The following is an 18117-nucleotide window of genomic DNA, read 5'->3' on the forward strand; positions in this document are numbered from 1 at the left end:
GGTATACATAATTTAATATGTATTTCCCTTGGAACTTTATTTTAAGTCAATGTGAGAAATATCGTAAGAACTGCGTTCTAATGGAAGCAGCTTCAATCCCCATAGTCTCTACAGTTCTTCAGCATCAACCTTCCCTGCTTAGTTTAATCTGTATAACCCTGGGTTTGTGAAAAGACAGGTTCCCAGGCAAGTCTCTGAGAACTCACACTCTTGTTACTCCAGCTTTAGGGATTTTACAAGGTAAGGTTGATACAATGGTAGCCAACTGCTACTGCTACAGTAGAATGTTTTCATGTCTGTTTTAAAACTGTGGGCTATCCAAAGCATTCAAGGACCAAGCTTAGTCAAACAATCCAAATAAACTGCCTTTGAAATAAGATCTTCTGCCTCCATTAAGGGCAAAGTTACTTACCTTTGAAACTAGGAACAGGAGATAAGACAATAAAGAATGTGGGAAGCCACTCTCAGCGATTTTTTTTTTTAAAGCATATTGGCATTAACTCTTGGTGCCATGCCTTGTGTAGAGGATTGAAATAGTGGGTTGGATCTATCACCCTTGAATCGTCTTGAAAGTTTCTATATGACTTTTTGAGAGAGTTGTGGGCTGCAACAAAGGAAGAGGAATTTGAGATCCAAGAGGACAGAGACATCAAGTACACTCACACAAAAACAAAAAAGGCAAGGTATTCTCTCTCACCTGGTCTAAGAGATTTAGAATTTTACTCCAAGAAAAGGGGGAAGAGGAGGAGGTGGTGGAGGAGAAAGAGGAGGGAAGCAGAGATGAATGGGGAGCCAAGGAAAGCTGGGATAGAGGCCTCTAAAAACTCAGTGGTGTCTGTCTTGGAAACTTGGGTCAGTATGCTCCTTGAGCGACTTTATTACCTCCAGGGTTGGTCCTGAGGCAGAGTAGACCAATCAAAGAACTCTGGTACACCGGCCGCAGCTCCGTGCTCAAGCCTGCACTGAGCTCTGCTTTTTGTGTTGGACAGACAGGGACAAAACTGGACAGAGGAGGAGCCAGAGTGGGAGGATGGGAAGGAAAGGGGAAGGCCCCTACCTGAGTTTACCTAAACCACAGCCCCCAGTGATGGCAGGAGGTGGGTGGGGGATGCAAATTAGGTCTTTCCGAATGGCCAATCAGGAGTCAGGTGAGGGAATTTGGGTCCCCCAAACCACCCTTGCCCAGCCTGTGAGCACGTGTGCGGTGTTCTGGGACCTTTGTCCCGCAACATCACGCTTGGCGGGCACCTCCGGGTCCCTCATTCTGGTCTGATTCTCTCTGCTGCTCCACACCCCTTTGCAGAGCGTGTACTCATCCGCCCCCTCCCCCGGCCACCCCTCTCCGCGCCGCGGCGACCCGGGGAGTGTGCAGAGCTCTGCAACCGCAAGCCGTCCAAACTCGTGCGCCCGCCACGCTCCGCTCGGGTGCGGGCGGCGAGCCTGGGCTGAGACCGTACTGCTCCGCTGGTCCGGAGGCCGCCCTGCCTGCCGCCCCGCGCCTCCTGGCTCTTGGCGGACTGCGGGTCTGTCCCACGGGGCTCCAGCCGGGCCTGGAAACTCCTGCACTGTTCAGAGCTCAGCAAGTCGACTCATCACCTAATTCGCCGGGGAGCTGGAGCGCAGAGAGCCGGGGCGCTGCTGGCTGCTCCTCCCCACCCCAGCCCCGCCCGGGCTCTGGGAGTCAGAGTTTGCCCCCCCCCCTCGGCCCCCCACCCCTGGCAGACAAAGGGCCTGGGCACAGTCGCCGCCTGGCCGCCGACGCTCCGGGGAGGCTGCTGCGTGCGCTGTGGAACGCGCGGGAGGCGCGCGCAGTGGAGATGGGCCCGGAGATGCGCCTGACTCGCATCTGCTGCTGCTGCTGCCTCCTCTACCAGCTAGGCTTCCTGTCGCATGGGACCACCTCAGGTACGTTCTAGAATGAATTTCCAGTTTCCACTCCAACTTGGCCAGTGCGGATCGAGGGCACACAGGAAGGCAGAACTGGCGCACCCCGTGCGTGTTGAGCAGAGCTCTGTAGATAGCGGTGAAGCAGCTTGCTGGGCAGATGAGCAGGTCAGGATCGCAAGCGAAGTGCACTTCTCTTAGCCTTATTTTAGCATCTGTAAAAAGATCCACCACCACCCCCTCACCCCAAGTAAATGTTTCAAAGCTGTGTTTACAGTACCTGGAAGGAAAACTGGGAGGCGTGCCATGTGTTACTTTTGAGATTATGCTGGAGTTCTCACCGCTTTCAGTTAGTATATGCTAAACTATCATCACCACACACTTTTATTTTGAAAATGCCAAGGTCTGTAAGACTTCGTGGCTTGCAGGAGTTTCAGGAACTAGACGGGTGGTCTCGCTTTCGTGCAAGCGTCTGGTATCTGTACGGACCTTGTGCCTGAGTGCTTGCACGAGTGGCTCTGCGGAACTTTAAGCCCCGCACCTATCTGCTTCATCCGTAGGGCTGCAGATCACCCCGGATCTCGAGGAATGGGAAGTTGTGTTTCCTGCACTCTGGCGCCGGGAGTCGGTGAACTCCACGGGCCTCAGCGGGGGCAGTTCAGACCCGGGATCCGGGCGCAGCGCTGGGGGCGGCGGCCGGGGGCAAGCTTCGGGCAGCTCGCGGGAGGTACGCTCGGTGGCCCGGGCACCGCAGGAAGAAGCCACCGGAGGCCAATCTGAGCCCTGGTTCGGGTCTCCCCTGGAGCCAGGTGCTGAGGACGAGGAGGAACTCGAATCTCAGGAGCTGCCCCGGGGATCCAGCGGGGATACCGCCCTGTCCTCGGGAACCCCGGCCTCGTGGCAGCCTCCTCTGAGACCCCCGCAACGGCCCTCGTCCCCGCCCCCTGCCCAGCAAGAGGAACCCAGCACGGAGGAGGTGCTGTTGCGGATCCCGGCCCTCTCCCGGGACCTGTACCTGCTGCTCCGGAGAGATGGCCGCTTCCTGGCGCAGCGCTTCGCAGTGGAGCAGTGGCCCAAACCAGGTCCGGATCCCACCCGGGCAACGGCTGACCCTGGCCCTTCCTTGCTGCCAGATGCCTCCTGCTTTTACACCGGGACAGTGCTGCGCCATCCTGGCTCTCTGGCCTCTTTCAGCACCTGTGGAGGTGGCCTGGTAAGCATCCAGCTTCCACAGCTCTCCATTCCATCCTGTATTTAATGCATCGGGCTGATTTGCATGCACCTCCTCCATTCTTTCTAGTATTTCTCAGAACTCACTTTGACACCTTACCACCCAAGTGTCTACACTAAGCGCTACTAAAGAAACACCTCACCTCCAAGGGCACTCCAATGAACTAGACAGAAGAAGTCTTACTTCATAGAAGGAGTTTTCGAGCGAACTGTGAATTTCTTTGGGCTCCTGCCTTTCTATTTCTTGCCAGTGGTTCAACCTGTCTGATCTCTTGAGTTTCTAAATGGGTCCACCTATTAAGTGTCCTTGAGCAGTTAGAAGTCAATGGATCTGCTCCATGCTGAATCCTTTCTCTATTTGCCCCCGCTCTCAGTTCATCATCTCTCATTTTACAGGTTTGTGGTTGTTTGTGTGTTTGTTTTTAATGTTCTACTGCAAAATGGCCAGAACAGATCTCTGGGAATTACATTCTGACAGGTGTTTGGAATCTATATATCTTCAGAACACATTCTAGACAAGCCCAATGCAACGGTCTAGGTCTAAAACTGCTGACGGTTGGCCACAGGGCAATTCTGGAATCCCACCAGCAGAGGGCTTTAGTTTAACACCCCACCTTTCCTTTCTCCCCCTCAAGCTATTTGACAATAGTCCCCTTTTCCTCTCTTGACCTCATGTTGGAAAGTATCAAGGTGGAATGTTTTCCTAACACCCCTGTTGGGAAAGTCATGTCTAGCACTTGACCTTTTACCTTGACTTGACCTCATCGGCTTCCTAAGTCGGCCTTTACTCTGTGTGTGTGTGTGGGGGGGGAGGGGGGCGCTGGGTTTGGGTATTATGAACATATTAATGACAAAATTGACCGTTTTAATGTATCTTATATGTTGAGTTCAGTGGCAGTCACTGTATTTATCTTGTTTTTCCACCATAATAACTCCTTTAATGTTACTTATAAGGCAGAACTCATCTTGAAAATCATCCTGTGAGTTGTGGCTCCCTTGTTATTGCTCTTCAGAGAGAGAGCCATTGATGGCTGTAGAAACGAGTGTCAAAGCAACCAAATGCCATAGCTGAAAATCCCAACAGTGATGAATGACAGTCAAAACCACCCAAAGCCATGGAATATGACAGAGGGGGGAGGGGCAGAGACAGAGAAGCAGAGAGACAGAGACAGAGATAGCAGCAGAAAGCAGCAGAGAGAGACAGACAGATAGAAGGAGAGAGGCAGAGAGACAGAGAGAGAGACACAGAGAGAGAGAGAGAGACACACAGAGACAGAGACACACACACACACACACACACACAGAGAGAGAGAGAGAGAGAGAGAGAGAGAGAGAGAGATTGAAAACACAAACAAAACGAGGCTGGAAACTTTTACCTCCATCTCCAAAGGTCTCACAATTGAATGTTGTGAATGTTGGACAGGGCTGTATTTTACCAGACGGGGAACATTCAAATATGGGCACTTTAGGCATGACTGAGAAGGTGGCTTGGAAAAATGACATGAAAAGCTTTGAAAATGTTTTCTGTGGAACTGATACTTGAACACCTCAGCAGGGTAAACATTTTGTGGGGGTTTCATTGTCTGCTAGCCTTCGACTGGGGATTAAATAATTACATATAGAATGTTCCCGGTGTGGCAAGAGCAGTCAGGGACAAAGCATTTCACTGTATTGAGTCTTGGGCGGTGGGTCAGATTTTCCAAATGAGCTATGCCCTCTCACCATACTTACAGGAGCAAAGTCAGAACCATGAGTAGTTTCTTCATGGGCTGAATAGGAGATTGACATCGCTCCCTGTTTATCATGTTGGAACTTTGCTCCCTTTTCCTACTAGCCACACAAGTATATGCTCGGAACTGGGAAGTCTTTGTTATTGAAGAGAACTGACGTTGCCAGCAATACAGTATAGCAGTCAGACTTGGAGTAAAAATGTAGGCAAATAGCCAAGAAGGTAGGTTTGTTACCCCAACTGCCATGCTGGCCCCCTCCCTCATGAGCTCCTGGATTGGGGGAGAGGATAATTTGTGATCTTGACTCTACCATTGGCTTCCTCCCTGACTTCAAGTTCTTTACCTCATGTAAAGGATGAAATTCTTTCTTCCTTTCCTTTCCTCTCCTCTCTTCTCCTCTCCTCTCCTCTCCTCTCCTCTCCTCTCCTCTCCTCTCCTCTCCTCTCCTCTCCTCTCCTCTCCTCTCCTTTCCTTTCCTTTCCTTTTCTTTCTCTCTCTCTTTCCTTTCTTTCTTTCTTTCTCTTTCTTTCTTTCTTTCTTTCTTTCTTTCTTTCTTTCTTTCTTTCTTTCTTTCTTCCTTCCTTCCTTTCTTTCTTTCTTTCTTTCTTTCTTTCTTTCTTTCGATATTTTGTTTCTCCCTTTCCAGGTCTCCCCTTCAGAAACCCCCTATCCCCTCCCCCTCCCCCTGCCTCTATGAGGGTACTCCCCCACCCATCCACCCCACTCCCGTCTTCCCGCTCTGTCATTCCTCTACATTGGGGTATCAAACACCTTCAGGCCCGAGGGTCCCTTCTCCCACTGATGTCCAACAAGGCCATCCTCTTCCACATATGAGTCCAGCGCCATGGGTCCCTCTATGTGTATTCATTGGTTGGTGGTCCAGTCCCTGGGAGCTCCAGGGAGTCTGGTCTGTTGACACTGTTGCTTCTCCATGGGGCTGCAACCCCCCTCAGCTCCTTCAGTCCCTTCTCCAACTCCTCCACTGAGGACCCCCCCCCCCCATCTCCTCACCCCTGCCACCCTGTGCTCAGTCCAATGGTTGGCTGTAAGCCTCCTCTTTGTATTTGTCAGGTTCTGGTAGAGCCTCTTAGGAGACAGCCATATCAGGCAGGCTTCTATCAGCAAGTACTTCCTAGCATCCACAATAGCTTTGGTGGCTGTATATGGGATGGATCTCCAGATGGAGCAGTCTCTGGATGGCCTTTCTTTCAGTCTCTGATCCATACTTTGTTTCCATATTTCCTCCTGTGAGTATTTTGTTCACCCTTCTAGGAAGCACTAAAGCATCCACATTTTGGTCTTCCTTCTTCTTGGGCTTCATATGGTTTGTGAATTGAATCATGGGTATTCTACACTCTTGGGCTAATATCCACTTATATATATATTGAGTTACCTCACTCAGGATGATATTTTCAAGTTCCATCCATTTGCCTGCGAATTTCATGCAGTTATTGTTTTTAATAGCCGAGTAATATCCCATTGTGTAAATGTACCACATTTTCTGTATCCATTCCTCTGTTGAGGGACAACTGGGTTGTTTCCAGCTCTTAAATGCTTGAATTAAGATCTGAATGGTCAGCTTTATGGATATTAAATGTATTTTTGATCCGTGTTAAGGGCTAGAGTAACCTGCCTTCAGAGGTGTTCTATTCAAATGGAGATGACATAAGGAGTCATGGAGCAAAGGCATGCCATTTTGAGGAGTCAAATGTCACAACAGAGTTTAAAATAACTTGTCCAAGGTAAAGCCTAAGTAGGGAAGTTGAGACCGGCTTTCCAATATCCAAAAATTTAACTGGGTTCCTAAGAATGGGGAGATATTCTTCAGCCAGGTTTAGCCAGGGAGTGTTTCATGTAGAGGGAAGAGACTGAGGGAAGGCATTGGCGGAGCCTGTAAAGGAAATGAACAAAACAAACCTTTGTGTCTAGAAATAAAAGAGCTTGAAGACTATTGAGATTAGACCTCCAAAGTGTCATCTACTAGAGTATGGGCCTTGACTGGCTAACTTGAGGAGTTTTGACTACATTACTGCTCGTCCTGTAGTACTCATGGGAGACAGCATCATGCAGAAGGTAGGTTATCTTCACACCTGCCAGCCTTTAATTTGTAACAAGCACTGTTCTCCATCAGCAAGAGTTGCTTAGAGAAAGGCAAATCGCCAGAGTCCAGGGGTTCCTCATCTCCATAATGAGCTCGAACTGCTAGCTACTACTTAAGCATAGGCCCAAAGTACCTTCTCGATTCTTACATACTTTTAAAGATTTAAAAGTTAGAATAAAAGGAAAAATGTTGTCAGCTGCACATTGTTGTAAAGAACTTATTAAATGGGGCATTTATTGCCCAGATACTAAACCAATCTGGATTAAGTACTCGACTGAATGGGTATTTCGGATAGAGGGCTAAATGCTGTCTCATCAAAGTACTCAGTCTTCCTGAATATCCATTTCCCCTTATAAATGCTCACGTTATAGCTCTGTGCCTAGAAACTCACTCACAGATGAGCTGTTATGTCTCCTCCCTCCAGTGAAGCTAGTTTTGAACGATGACCTTTGCTTACGTGTTAGAGATTTTCCTTGTTTGAGGAATTATGGTTTATTTGATCTCAAGGCTTTTTTTTTAATCACTTCCCCTCCCCCTCCCCCCAGTTTGTCTTGCTGGACACTTGAATGATCACCATAACCTGCTGTCATGAACAGTGATGTACTTAGAAGAGTAGACACATCACTTGGGCTAGGTCACAATTTTGCATGACAAAAGGCATGTGTGTGTGTGTGTATGTGTATTGTGACATATGTGTGACAATGTTTTGCATACAAGCCTCTGAAAGTACGTAAGCCCACCTCCCCCTGTAGAATTACTAGTATTACTTTTACATTTTCTTTCTTTTTCTTCTATGTTATAGAACTTTTCCTCATATCTTTTACCTACTTTTCTACTTGAGTTTTGCTCCTCTTCATTTCTGATTATAGAGTCCCTTGAACATTAATATTTTAAAAGACATTTTAATTAGAACTACTAAATTCTGAGAATAATTTTTAAAATATAGAAAATATATCATCTGTAGTCTTCCATTCAGAGAGAGGCACTTAACTTTTAATGTTTTATGAAAATATTAAACTATCACAAATATTGGTGTCTTAGTCAGAATTTCTATTCCTGGACAAAACATCATGACCAAGAAGCAAGTTGGGGAGGAAAGGGTTTATTCGGCTTACACTTCCGTACTGACTGCTGTTTATCATCAAGGAAGTCAGGACTGGAAATCAAGCAGGTCAGGAAGCAGGAGCTAATGCAGAGGCCATGGAGAGATGTTTCTTACTGGCTTGCTTCCACTGACTTGCTCAGCCTGCTCTCTTATAGAACCCAAGACTACCAGCCCAAGGATGGCAGGCACCATCCACAATGGATCCTCCCACCTGTGATCACTAATTGAGAAAATGCCTTACAGCTGGATCTCATGGAGGCATTTCCCCAATTGAAGCTCCTTTCTCTGTGATAACTCCAGCCTGTGTCAAGTTGACACAAAACTAGCCAGTACAATTGGGAAAGGAAGAAAGTTATACTTTCTTAAATATCCTTTTTGGTTCATCTAATGGAAATGTTTGGGATTCTTGATCTCACACATTGTATTTTGTGTATAATAGCTCCACATTTTAGTACTTAGTTGGCAGTTTTATTTGTAGCCATCAACTTATGATGAACATATGCCTAGATACCTGTACATTCACATATGCAAAGGATTTATAAGTAAGATATTGTGTGGTACTCAGAATTCTTTAAACTTTCATCAGTGTCCCTTTACATCCCCAAACGCAGAAGGCTTGGAGAACAGAAAGTACAATAATTACTGCTGATTGGAAGACTATAGAATTGATCTATATTGATGATAGTGAGAGCAAGTTCCTCTGTGTCTTAGACTTGAGACAATTCCATCATGGGCCAAATCTTCAAAATAAAATTTACATTTACTTATCTATTACTTATTTTCTTAAAGTTTACTAACTGAATCATAAACAGCACATTAAAGATTGTATTTTATTTTATTTTATTTTATGTGTATGAGTGTTTACATATATGCCTGTGCATCACATGTATGCTGGGTGCCCTGGGAAGTCAGAAGAGATTGCCTGAATCTCTGGAACTGGAAATGTGGACAGCTGTGAACCACCATGAAGGTGCTGGGAATTGAACTCAGAACCTCTGCAAAATAAACATAAGATTGTCAATGCTGAACCATCTTTTCAGTCCCACAAGCATGTTTTAAAAATTATATAGAAGTCTTAAACTACTTGTAAAGCAATACTAAACAGTGCATGCCCATTGAAGCTCATTAGGAAGGAATTTTTTTTTCATTTAATAGTAATTATACCTCTCTAGATAGTTTATAATATTTCTAATTGAGTAAATAAATAATAGGAAAAGGAGTGTTCCTGTTGGGAAGTTGGTTAAATTAGGGAAGTAATTCATGTGTATTTACAAATGATGGGTGAATAGCAATCCCTTTAGGTGTATGGTTTGGGGGAGGCTTTTAGTTTCCCTAGACAAATGAAGAACACGATTTAATACAGATTTCAATGTGCGGCTCCAGTTAGCGCATCACTGTGTCCTTCTCATCTTTAGTCTGATGCCAAACCCCGGACTGAGAGAAGTGACAAAATGGGAGCTCAGCCAATCCGAGCTACCCGGACACTTTTATAGAGTGATCACGTGTTAGTGTTGGAAAGCTCCTGGGGACTGAATAGTTGAGTACTCATTTGTCCAGGAAAAGGGACTTGATTTCCTATCACAGTTAGGGTGTAAATGTCTATACTAAACCAACTCTTCATATTTTAACTCATATGCTGTGAAGTTGGTGCTGAACCTAGGCTAGTATTTTGTGTGTGTGTGTGTGTGTGTGAGAGAGAGAGAGAGAGAGAGGAGAGAGAGAGGAGAGAGAGAATGTTATTAAACTCTTATTAAGAGGGCTGAAATAAAGTCATATAGTTTCAGATTCTTTTTTTAGCTGCAGTGGCTCAATCTGGCATAACTAAAGACATAACCTTTTATGTGCAAGCCTACATAATCATGCCTTTAACCAGATTTCTTGGCTATCTCGGTGTTTTGTATGTTAATATGTAGTATGTAGACACCAGCATTAGAATCCTGGAGAAAGGTTAAGGAGTTGGTGAGATGAAGATTTTGAGTTTGCACTAAAACTCACAGTTTCATATTGAACCTCAAGCATAAAGAGTGTATTTGAAAACTAAAATGTAACTCTTTTTTTCTCCCCTATTTTTGATGAGTTCCTTAAGAATTTTGTACAGTGTGTTTTTATATTTACCTCCTCCCCCAATTCCTTCCAGAGCCACCCCCAGTTCACTGCTCACCTGGGTCTCTGTCTTCTTTCTACTTTGTTAACCCACAGAGTTCAAACTGTGTTGTCCACATATTCATGGATGTGTGGCCATGCACTGGAACTTAGTCAAGCCACCGGGACTCCCATCTTGAAATAAATGAACTCTCATTCTTCCAGAAGATATCAATTGCTAATAGCTCCTCATCTAGGAGTAGGACTTCATCCTCACCTCCGCTTTCACTATGGGATTCTTGTCTGGCTTGAGATTGCTCAAGACCCAGGTGTGCTGTCATACTGTTGTGAGTTCATTTGTGCAGCTGCCGTGCTGTGACTATGCTGGCTGGGTTTGTGTGTCAACTTGACACAAGCTGGAGTTATCACAGAGAAAGGAGCCTCCCTTGTGGAAATGCTTCCATGAGATCCAGCTGTAAGGCATTTTTTCAATTAGTGATCAAGGATGGGAGGACCTTATGGGTGGTGCCATTCCTGGGCTGGTAATCTTGGGTTCTATAAGAAAGCAAGCTGAGCAAGCCAGGGGAAGCAAGCCAGTAAAGAACATCCCTCCATGGCCTCTGCATCAGCTCCTGCTTCCTGACCTGCTTGAGTTCCTGTCCTGACTTCCTTTAGTGATGAACAGCAATGTGTAAGTGTAAGCTGAATAAACCCTTTTCTCCCCAACTTGCTTCTTGGTCATGATGTTTTCTGTAGGAATAGAAACCTCCTAAGACAGTGACTGAAGAACACTTTTTCCCTGTAGTCCTCTGCTTCCTGTGGTGCCGTCCTTCTCTCTTTTGCAATGGTCTCTGAGCCCAGAGAGGAGAGGATATGATACAGATGCTCCATTTAGGGCTGAGCTCCCCACAGTCTTTACAATTTCTGCATTCTTACCAGTTGTCAGTGTCTGTGTTAATAATCACCATCAACTGCAAACATAAGATTCTTTGATGAAGGTTGATCTCAGATAAAGGATGAGAGAGGCATTAATCTATGGGTATAACAATAAGTCATTAGGAGTTAGTTTAATACTGTGTTCATTTAGTAGAATATCAGTGGTAGATTGTCCACTAGGACCAATTTCCGTGCCTTGCCACAAGTTTGTGGTCCTGATAATGGTGGCAGGCATGGGTTTCATATTGGGGAGGGGACATTAAATAAAACCAGAAAGTGGCGGGTTACTTCCACAATGTCCATGTGCTGTTGCGCCAGTGGGTTGTCAGGGCAGTCGTGACTGCAGCTGTCAGAGTTCACGGCTAGGTCTGATTGATGCTCACTTGCCTCCTCTGTACCGTGGATAGAATCTTCCAGAACTATGAAAGCAAGCCAGTAAGGGTGAGGCTTCTAGGCCAGGACTAGCTTCATTCCTCCTTGTTTTATGATTCAAGTGTGTGTTATCTTCAGCCTAAGGTCCTACCTTTAAGTTTTAGAGGGTAACCATTGATTGCTACAGCAATAGACTGTAGTATTGGTAACCATTGATTGCTACAGCAATAGACTGTAGTATTGGTAACCATTGATTGCTACAGCAATAGACTGTAGTATTGGTAACCATTGATTGCTACAGCAATAGACTGTAGTATTTAGGGGTGGTCTTATGCAAGCTGAAATCTGAGGACAGCCATTCTCGTGGCTCTGGGAAGCCACAGAACTCAAGATCTTTAGTGAACATTTTACAACCACCTAACTTTAAAAAATGTTCTGAAAGCCACCAGTTCATTCTTTTCTATCATTTTCTTTTTGCACCAATTCTAAGTGTAGATATGCTCTGTGTATGCCTTCTAATGTCCATCCAGGAACATACTCACTGAGCTATTAATTTGAATTAATGGAGAGGTAACACAGTGGGATTTTAGTGCCAGTGTGTATGTCTTTCTATTTTCCATTTTTCAGGCCAAACAAACAAAAAATTGAACAACAACAACAAAAAAACCCCACAAGTTAAAGTGCAATTTGCATCTTAAAGATAAGGTAAAAAAAAGTAGATTATTTTAAACTTCAATAAAAATTTAGCTGGAAATAAGGCAGATGGCTTATTCTAGCTTTTTCTCTACTCATTATTTAATTATCTACTCATTAAGTAAAAGTCATTAGAGATAAAATATGGAGCATACCTTGAGATTGACCAAGATTAATCTACCACCAAGTTAAGATACAACTAAATAAAGACAGAGAGCCATTGTTTCTCCAGACTTTTAAATCACCAATGAAGAGAAAATTCCAAACTCCATGTGGGAAGCTCTCTCAGCTGGAATGTCAGAGCAGTGTAAATAAGTTCAAGGGGATGCACTAGGACCTAGATGATAAACAGTTTCTTTGATAAACAAGAGATAGAATACCAGGTCTTATGTACTCACTCATAGTCTGAATAGATGTCAATAGTCCAATTAAAATCATTAGAATTCCCAGTGGAAGCAATGAATATGTTGAGTGACGAGGCCAATAATTTCATCAGCTAATAAAATTGTAAATTTGATCTATCACTGTTATAAATTGGGTTTGAAGAGAGAGCTTAATAGTAAAATATAATACTTGTAGTTATAGAAACACCATATTTCTAGAAGTTATTTTAGTTCCCTCATGTCAGAGGTTCAATTAGCTACTGACAGAGGAACAGACATGTCATAAGCATATCTGGTTTCCCTTCTATCCTTAGAAAGGATGCAGAACTTCAAAATTGTGTTATATAGAAATGGCAAACCTGAGTGCTCTACTTACGAATTGTGTAGAAACAAAGTCAGCTCAGCATAACATTTGAATAATTTGTTGTAGAAATAGCTGCCTTCTAAAAATTAAATTGGTTAGTGCCCTATCTATGTACTTACAGATAATTCCTACTCCCAGTAGATTTTCAGCTGTAATTTCACGAGGTTGAAATAAGTGGTTTTATGTAGTAGCATTTTAAAAATTATTAATTGACAAGATCAAGTGTCCTCCAGAGACCACTTTTCAAATATGGCCTAATTATTTCTCATTAGTCAGATGTAGTCATAGATGTCAGGGTGACTCACTCTAGAGTAAGTCACTAGAGTAAAACAACAACTTGGAAATGATGTTATGAATTGTCTTCTGTCTTTAATCCTTTACTGGAATTGTGAATTACACACCATGAAGTTCAACTATGCCAAGTATATAGTTGGGTAGGTTTTTATATATTTACAGATTTGTATGACCCTAGTTGTACACCTTAGTTCAGACCATTTCCATCAATTCAGAGTGTCTGTGACCCTTTGAAGTCCCTCTTTCTCTCCAGCCTCAGGCAGTAGTAACCAGTCAACTTTCTGTCCATATAGATTTACCTGACCATTTCCTATAAATGAAATCACACAAGCTTAGTGTGTGCCTGGTTTCATCCAGGCATCATCATGTGTGTGGCCACCTTGTACATTCTCTTTCTTTTTTTAATGAAAAGAAATTAAGAGTCTTCCTTTCTGTGATCTGAATAATCATATCAACATGTTGGATGAGTAATATATGAACTCTTATATATTTTTATTTTCATTTTGTTTTACTGTCTTTGATTGATAGAGAATTACATTACTCTTCCTTCACTCTTTCCTCCTACCAGACCCTTTTGGCTACTCTTCCTGAATATTCCCCTTCGCAGTATCACTCATCACTTGATGAGCATTTAGATCACTACCATGTTTAGGCTATTATGGTTATGCTAATATAAACATCTATGAATAAGTCTTTGTGAAGATACATATTTTTCATATTCCTTGAGTAGATATATTGAAATGTGTGGGACGCCTGACTCGCCAGCAAGAAAGACACCACAATAGGATCCTTCTGCACACGTTTATTGGGAGAGCATTGACTGTGTAGGCGAAAGACCCCGAGCCCTGGGCCTCTCACTCTTATATACTATCAGTTCCCATCCACTCACAGCAGGCCACATCACCTCACCAGGTACGCAGCTTCAGCTAATCAGGGCAGCAGGGGCATATCTCCACCAAAATGGCTTCTCCAGTAACCTGGTACACCTGCGCAGCTCTCATGATGTTTGTGGTTTATATGAGGAAGTCAGGTGCAAGTCATAAGACTTAGCTGCAGTCCCTGGCACCTTTGGGACTGCTGCCACACCCACTCCCCACAGAAATGGGATGACTGGATCATGTGATAAATGGTGTATTAATGTCACTTAAAGTTTTAGCAAAATCAATTTTATCTTTTAAATGTTGGGGGTCGGAATTAAATCCCACTTTTTATACTGAAAGCTTTGTGCTCAATCTGTATTTCTAAGAGATAAGATAATATTACACCTTTCATTGTGAGGGGAGCATTGGAGTAGTCAGAGGGAGGTTGACAAGACAGAAGCACAAGTGTCATTTGAAAGTCATACCAGCTGGTACAATGATAGATTAAAGACACAGATTTGCTCACTGGAGATGCAGCTTAGCTGGCAGAGTGTTTTCCTGGTATGCACAAGGCCTTAGGTTTGATCCCATACAGTAGTGTATACTAAGCAGGTGGAAAATCATAAATTAAGATGAGTCTCAGGCCAGCCTGAGGTACCATGCATGAGTCTCAAATTAACCAAAGCAAAACAAATTAAAACACACAGGAGAGGAAGAGACAAAGGAGAGGGGGAGAGTTTGGGTTTTTGGCTTGATTCCCATAATTGATTATTTTTATCTTCAGTTCGACAGTTCCTGGTCCTTGTCAAGTCCCAAGAGTTTACATAATCTGTGTGAATTGAAAACACTATTCCTATGAGGTAGAGCTATGGAAAGAAGTAAGGAGAAAGATAAACGAGGACTTTGAGTCTGAGGATGCATACTCAGGGTATGGTTAAATGTGAGGATATGGAAATACGTGTTCCCTGGCCTCCACTTGGATGCTTTGGAATAGCATGCTGAAGTGTCCCTGGGGAACAACCTACCTCTGCCCATTAATGCGGTTGCCTCATCAGCTCACCGGCGGTGTTTTAGAAAGCGGTCTAAGAACTTGGCTGCTCCTGCCTTTGCCTGCAGAATCTCCACGTGTTAACATTTGGGTTCTGGGTGATACTGTGTTACGTGTTCCTGTTCCGAACTTAGTAATTGCTCACCGTGGGTTTGTAATAGAGTATACCAGTCTATCCTGGGCGTTTCATGATTAACTGTCTGCCTCATCCTTTCATCTCTGCCCTTTAACTCTTCCTCCAGCAGAGACATATCAGGTATGTCTAACCCTCCCTGTTTCTGTCATCCTTAGAATTTGGAAATCACACGTGAAGGAGGAAACAAAGGAATCCCCCTGATGTAATGTGGTTAGAACCATAATAATAGCATGGGCTTTTGAAAGTACACTAGAATGTACACAAAATTTTTGTCTGTGGTATGATACATGCTTTGTAGAAAACATATAACCTCAAAGATGAGCTTATATGCTAAGTCTACTTTTTAGTAACCTAATTATATTTCAAGGACTCTATGAAATGTTGCTCTGTCAAGGAAACTTTTTAAAAAAGAAATACTAACTTCAAAAATACTTTTTTAGTTCAAGTCAGTTTGGATATGCCGATTTACCTCTTAACGTTTTTATGGTATCCTTCAAATTATGTTTTGAAAGGAGTAGAACATTTAAATACATAAAACATAAATCTTTGCCACATAAACTGTGGCAGGTAGCGGGTGACATCTGAAATGCCTGCTGAGCAGGGAAAGTCGTCTCCCATCTGTCATGCATTCCTAAAAAGACACCTTGTCCAGAGCAACCAAAAGAAAGCATTTACCTAGAGATGTTGCTTACATTTCCCGACAGTTACTCCGTTATCACCGTAGCAGAAAGCAGGCAGGCACGGTGGTGGAGCAGTGGCTGAGAGCTTTACACTTTGTTTTTTCAGAATATAATAGAACAGTGTGTATTGCATCTCTGATCATGTGATCTTACTCATTTTTTTCCCATTTGATATACATCATTTTAATATGTATTTGCTTTTGTGTACCATGACGTTTTAAATTATGGTATTTCTATACTAGAAGGAAAACTCTATCCCTAGAAGTTTAGCTACATCCAAGAAAACACAGGAAATACCAGCAAAAACAAGGAGAGCACACACACACACACACACACACACACACACACACACACCTACACATAATGTCTGTTAGGTTTCTTGTTTCTCTGTTTACTTTTTGTCTGGATGACATGGCAATTGGTGAGAGGTGGGTATTGAAGTTTCCCAGTATTGATGGGTGAGGTTCAATATGCCATTTAAGCTTTAGCAATATTTCTTTTACAAATATGGGTGCCCTTGTGTTTGGTACTTGGCTGATGAGAATTGAGCTATCATCTTGTCAGATGTTGCCTTTGATGGATTTGAAGTGTCCTTCCCTGTCTCTTTTGATTAAGTTTGGTTGACAGTCTATTCTACTAGATATTAGAATGGATACTCCAGCTTGTTTCTTGGGTTCAATTGCTTGGAAGACTTTTTTCCAGCCCTTTACTCTGAGAGCTTTACATCTTAACATGCAAGAAGCAGGGGCAGGCCCCAGGCATGGGCTTTTTGAGATGCCAAAGCCAACCTGCAGAGACATACTGTAATCAACTGGCAGCTAAGCAAGCCAATATGTACCCTACGGGGTTCATTCTCATTCAAACATAACAAAAAGTGTGAAGTGAGCAATGCCTTCATTGTTTATAAACACTATGAAGAAAAATTGACAAAGGGAGATGATGCTGTTTCTATTTGCATTGGTTTTTAAAAAAAAACAAAATCAGGAGATTCAACAAATAGTATAATTTAAGACTCTTGTGCTTAATTGTGTACAAGGGTATATATCATACGAATACTATCACACAGTATGAACACTTTTCACAAACACCCAGTAAGACACAGTCTGCCATTCAGTTTGATTGATAGGAATTCAGCGCCTATGGGAAACAAATAATTCTTCAAAATAAAGGCTATAATAATATCTGGGAGATTCAAAACTGCACATGTGTGTTTCATTTTTCATGATTCATGATTATAAACATGATTATATTAGAAAACAGGGGACTCAAAGATATATTTATATGCTAAATCTACCCAATTCATAACCCAATTATATTTCAAGGACAATGAAGTATTCCTATGTAACTATTTGGATAAAATAGTTCATATTATTTTATCCAAAGTTGATGCAGAAATTGACAAGGTGTAGATATAGGGGTAGAAATATATGTTGGAAATACAATCTATGTTTTTCTCCTTTATGCTTATCCTATGTTAGTATACTTGATGTTTTAAGACAAGAAATTTTGACACAGCAGAGAGATCTACTTGAAGTCATGCCAGATATTGTTAAATATCTTTAGCACTTCTTCTTACAAGGAAACTCATTTATTATCACTGTATGTATGCTCAAGATGTGTGAGATGTGTGCTAACATGTCACAGCGTTAGGAAAACTGAGAACCACTGATCTCCCGGGAAAAGGCGTAGCAGTAAAGTCCAACAAATTCTTACCAGGTTCTGACCTGATAACCTCCCGTCCCCAGCTCCCTTGTTCCCAAGTGAGCCCAAGGAAAGTCCTCCACTGCATCCTGTCCTGATCCTGTGACCCGAGGGTTGTCTGGAGAAAAAGGAAGCTCACCTCCTCCCTTCCCTAACCTGGAACTAGACAATGCAATTAGGTGATGTGGTCTCAGGAAATCCTTGCTTATTTAGCACACACTACATGTCTTCTTACAGATTTCTCTGAGATATGGCGAAATATTTATTGTAAAATAGTAAAATAAATTCTAAGTAAGAATATAAAGAATCTCAATCTGAAAGTTCTCTCCAATCCCCTCATCCAGCAATCTGCTGTCACAGGGTGCCTTCCTGAAGAATTACTCACAAGACCCCCGAGGGAGCTGCAGTAGAGTCTGTCTGACTCTTGTGGCCCTTGTCCTAAAGCCCTTGACTTTCAGGATTTGAATAGTGTTCTGTTGGAGTTTGAGAGATGGAGGAAAGAAGAGTAGGTCTCCTTT

At 43.2% G+C, this 18117-nt stretch overlaps 1 protein-coding gene across 1 annotated transcript in view; it reads left to right on the forward strand.

Annotated features, from left to right (window-relative positions):
* The first annotated feature begins 1817 nt into the window (after window positions 1–1817).
* The window catches only part of Adamts19 (ADAM metallopeptidase with thrombospondin type 1 motif 19), a 202891-nt gene continuing 186591 nt past the window's right edge, over window positions 1818–18117 (forward strand). Inside the window, exons 1-2 of the mRNA XM_021150815.2 lie at window positions 1818–1905; window positions 2445–3097. Of these exons, the coding sequence (XP_021006474.1) occupies window positions 1818–1905; window positions 2445–3097 (741 nt within the window). The remainder of the gene's footprint in view (window positions 1906–2444; window positions 3098–18117) is intronic.

This window comes from Mus caroli, unplaced genomic scaffold (genome assembly GCF_978045245.1).
Source record: "Mus caroli unplaced genomic scaffold, Mus_caroli_1 scaffold_19, whole genome shotgun sequence".
Classification (NCBI taxonomy): Eukaryota; Metazoa; Chordata; class Mammalia; order Rodentia; family Muridae; genus Mus; species Mus caroli.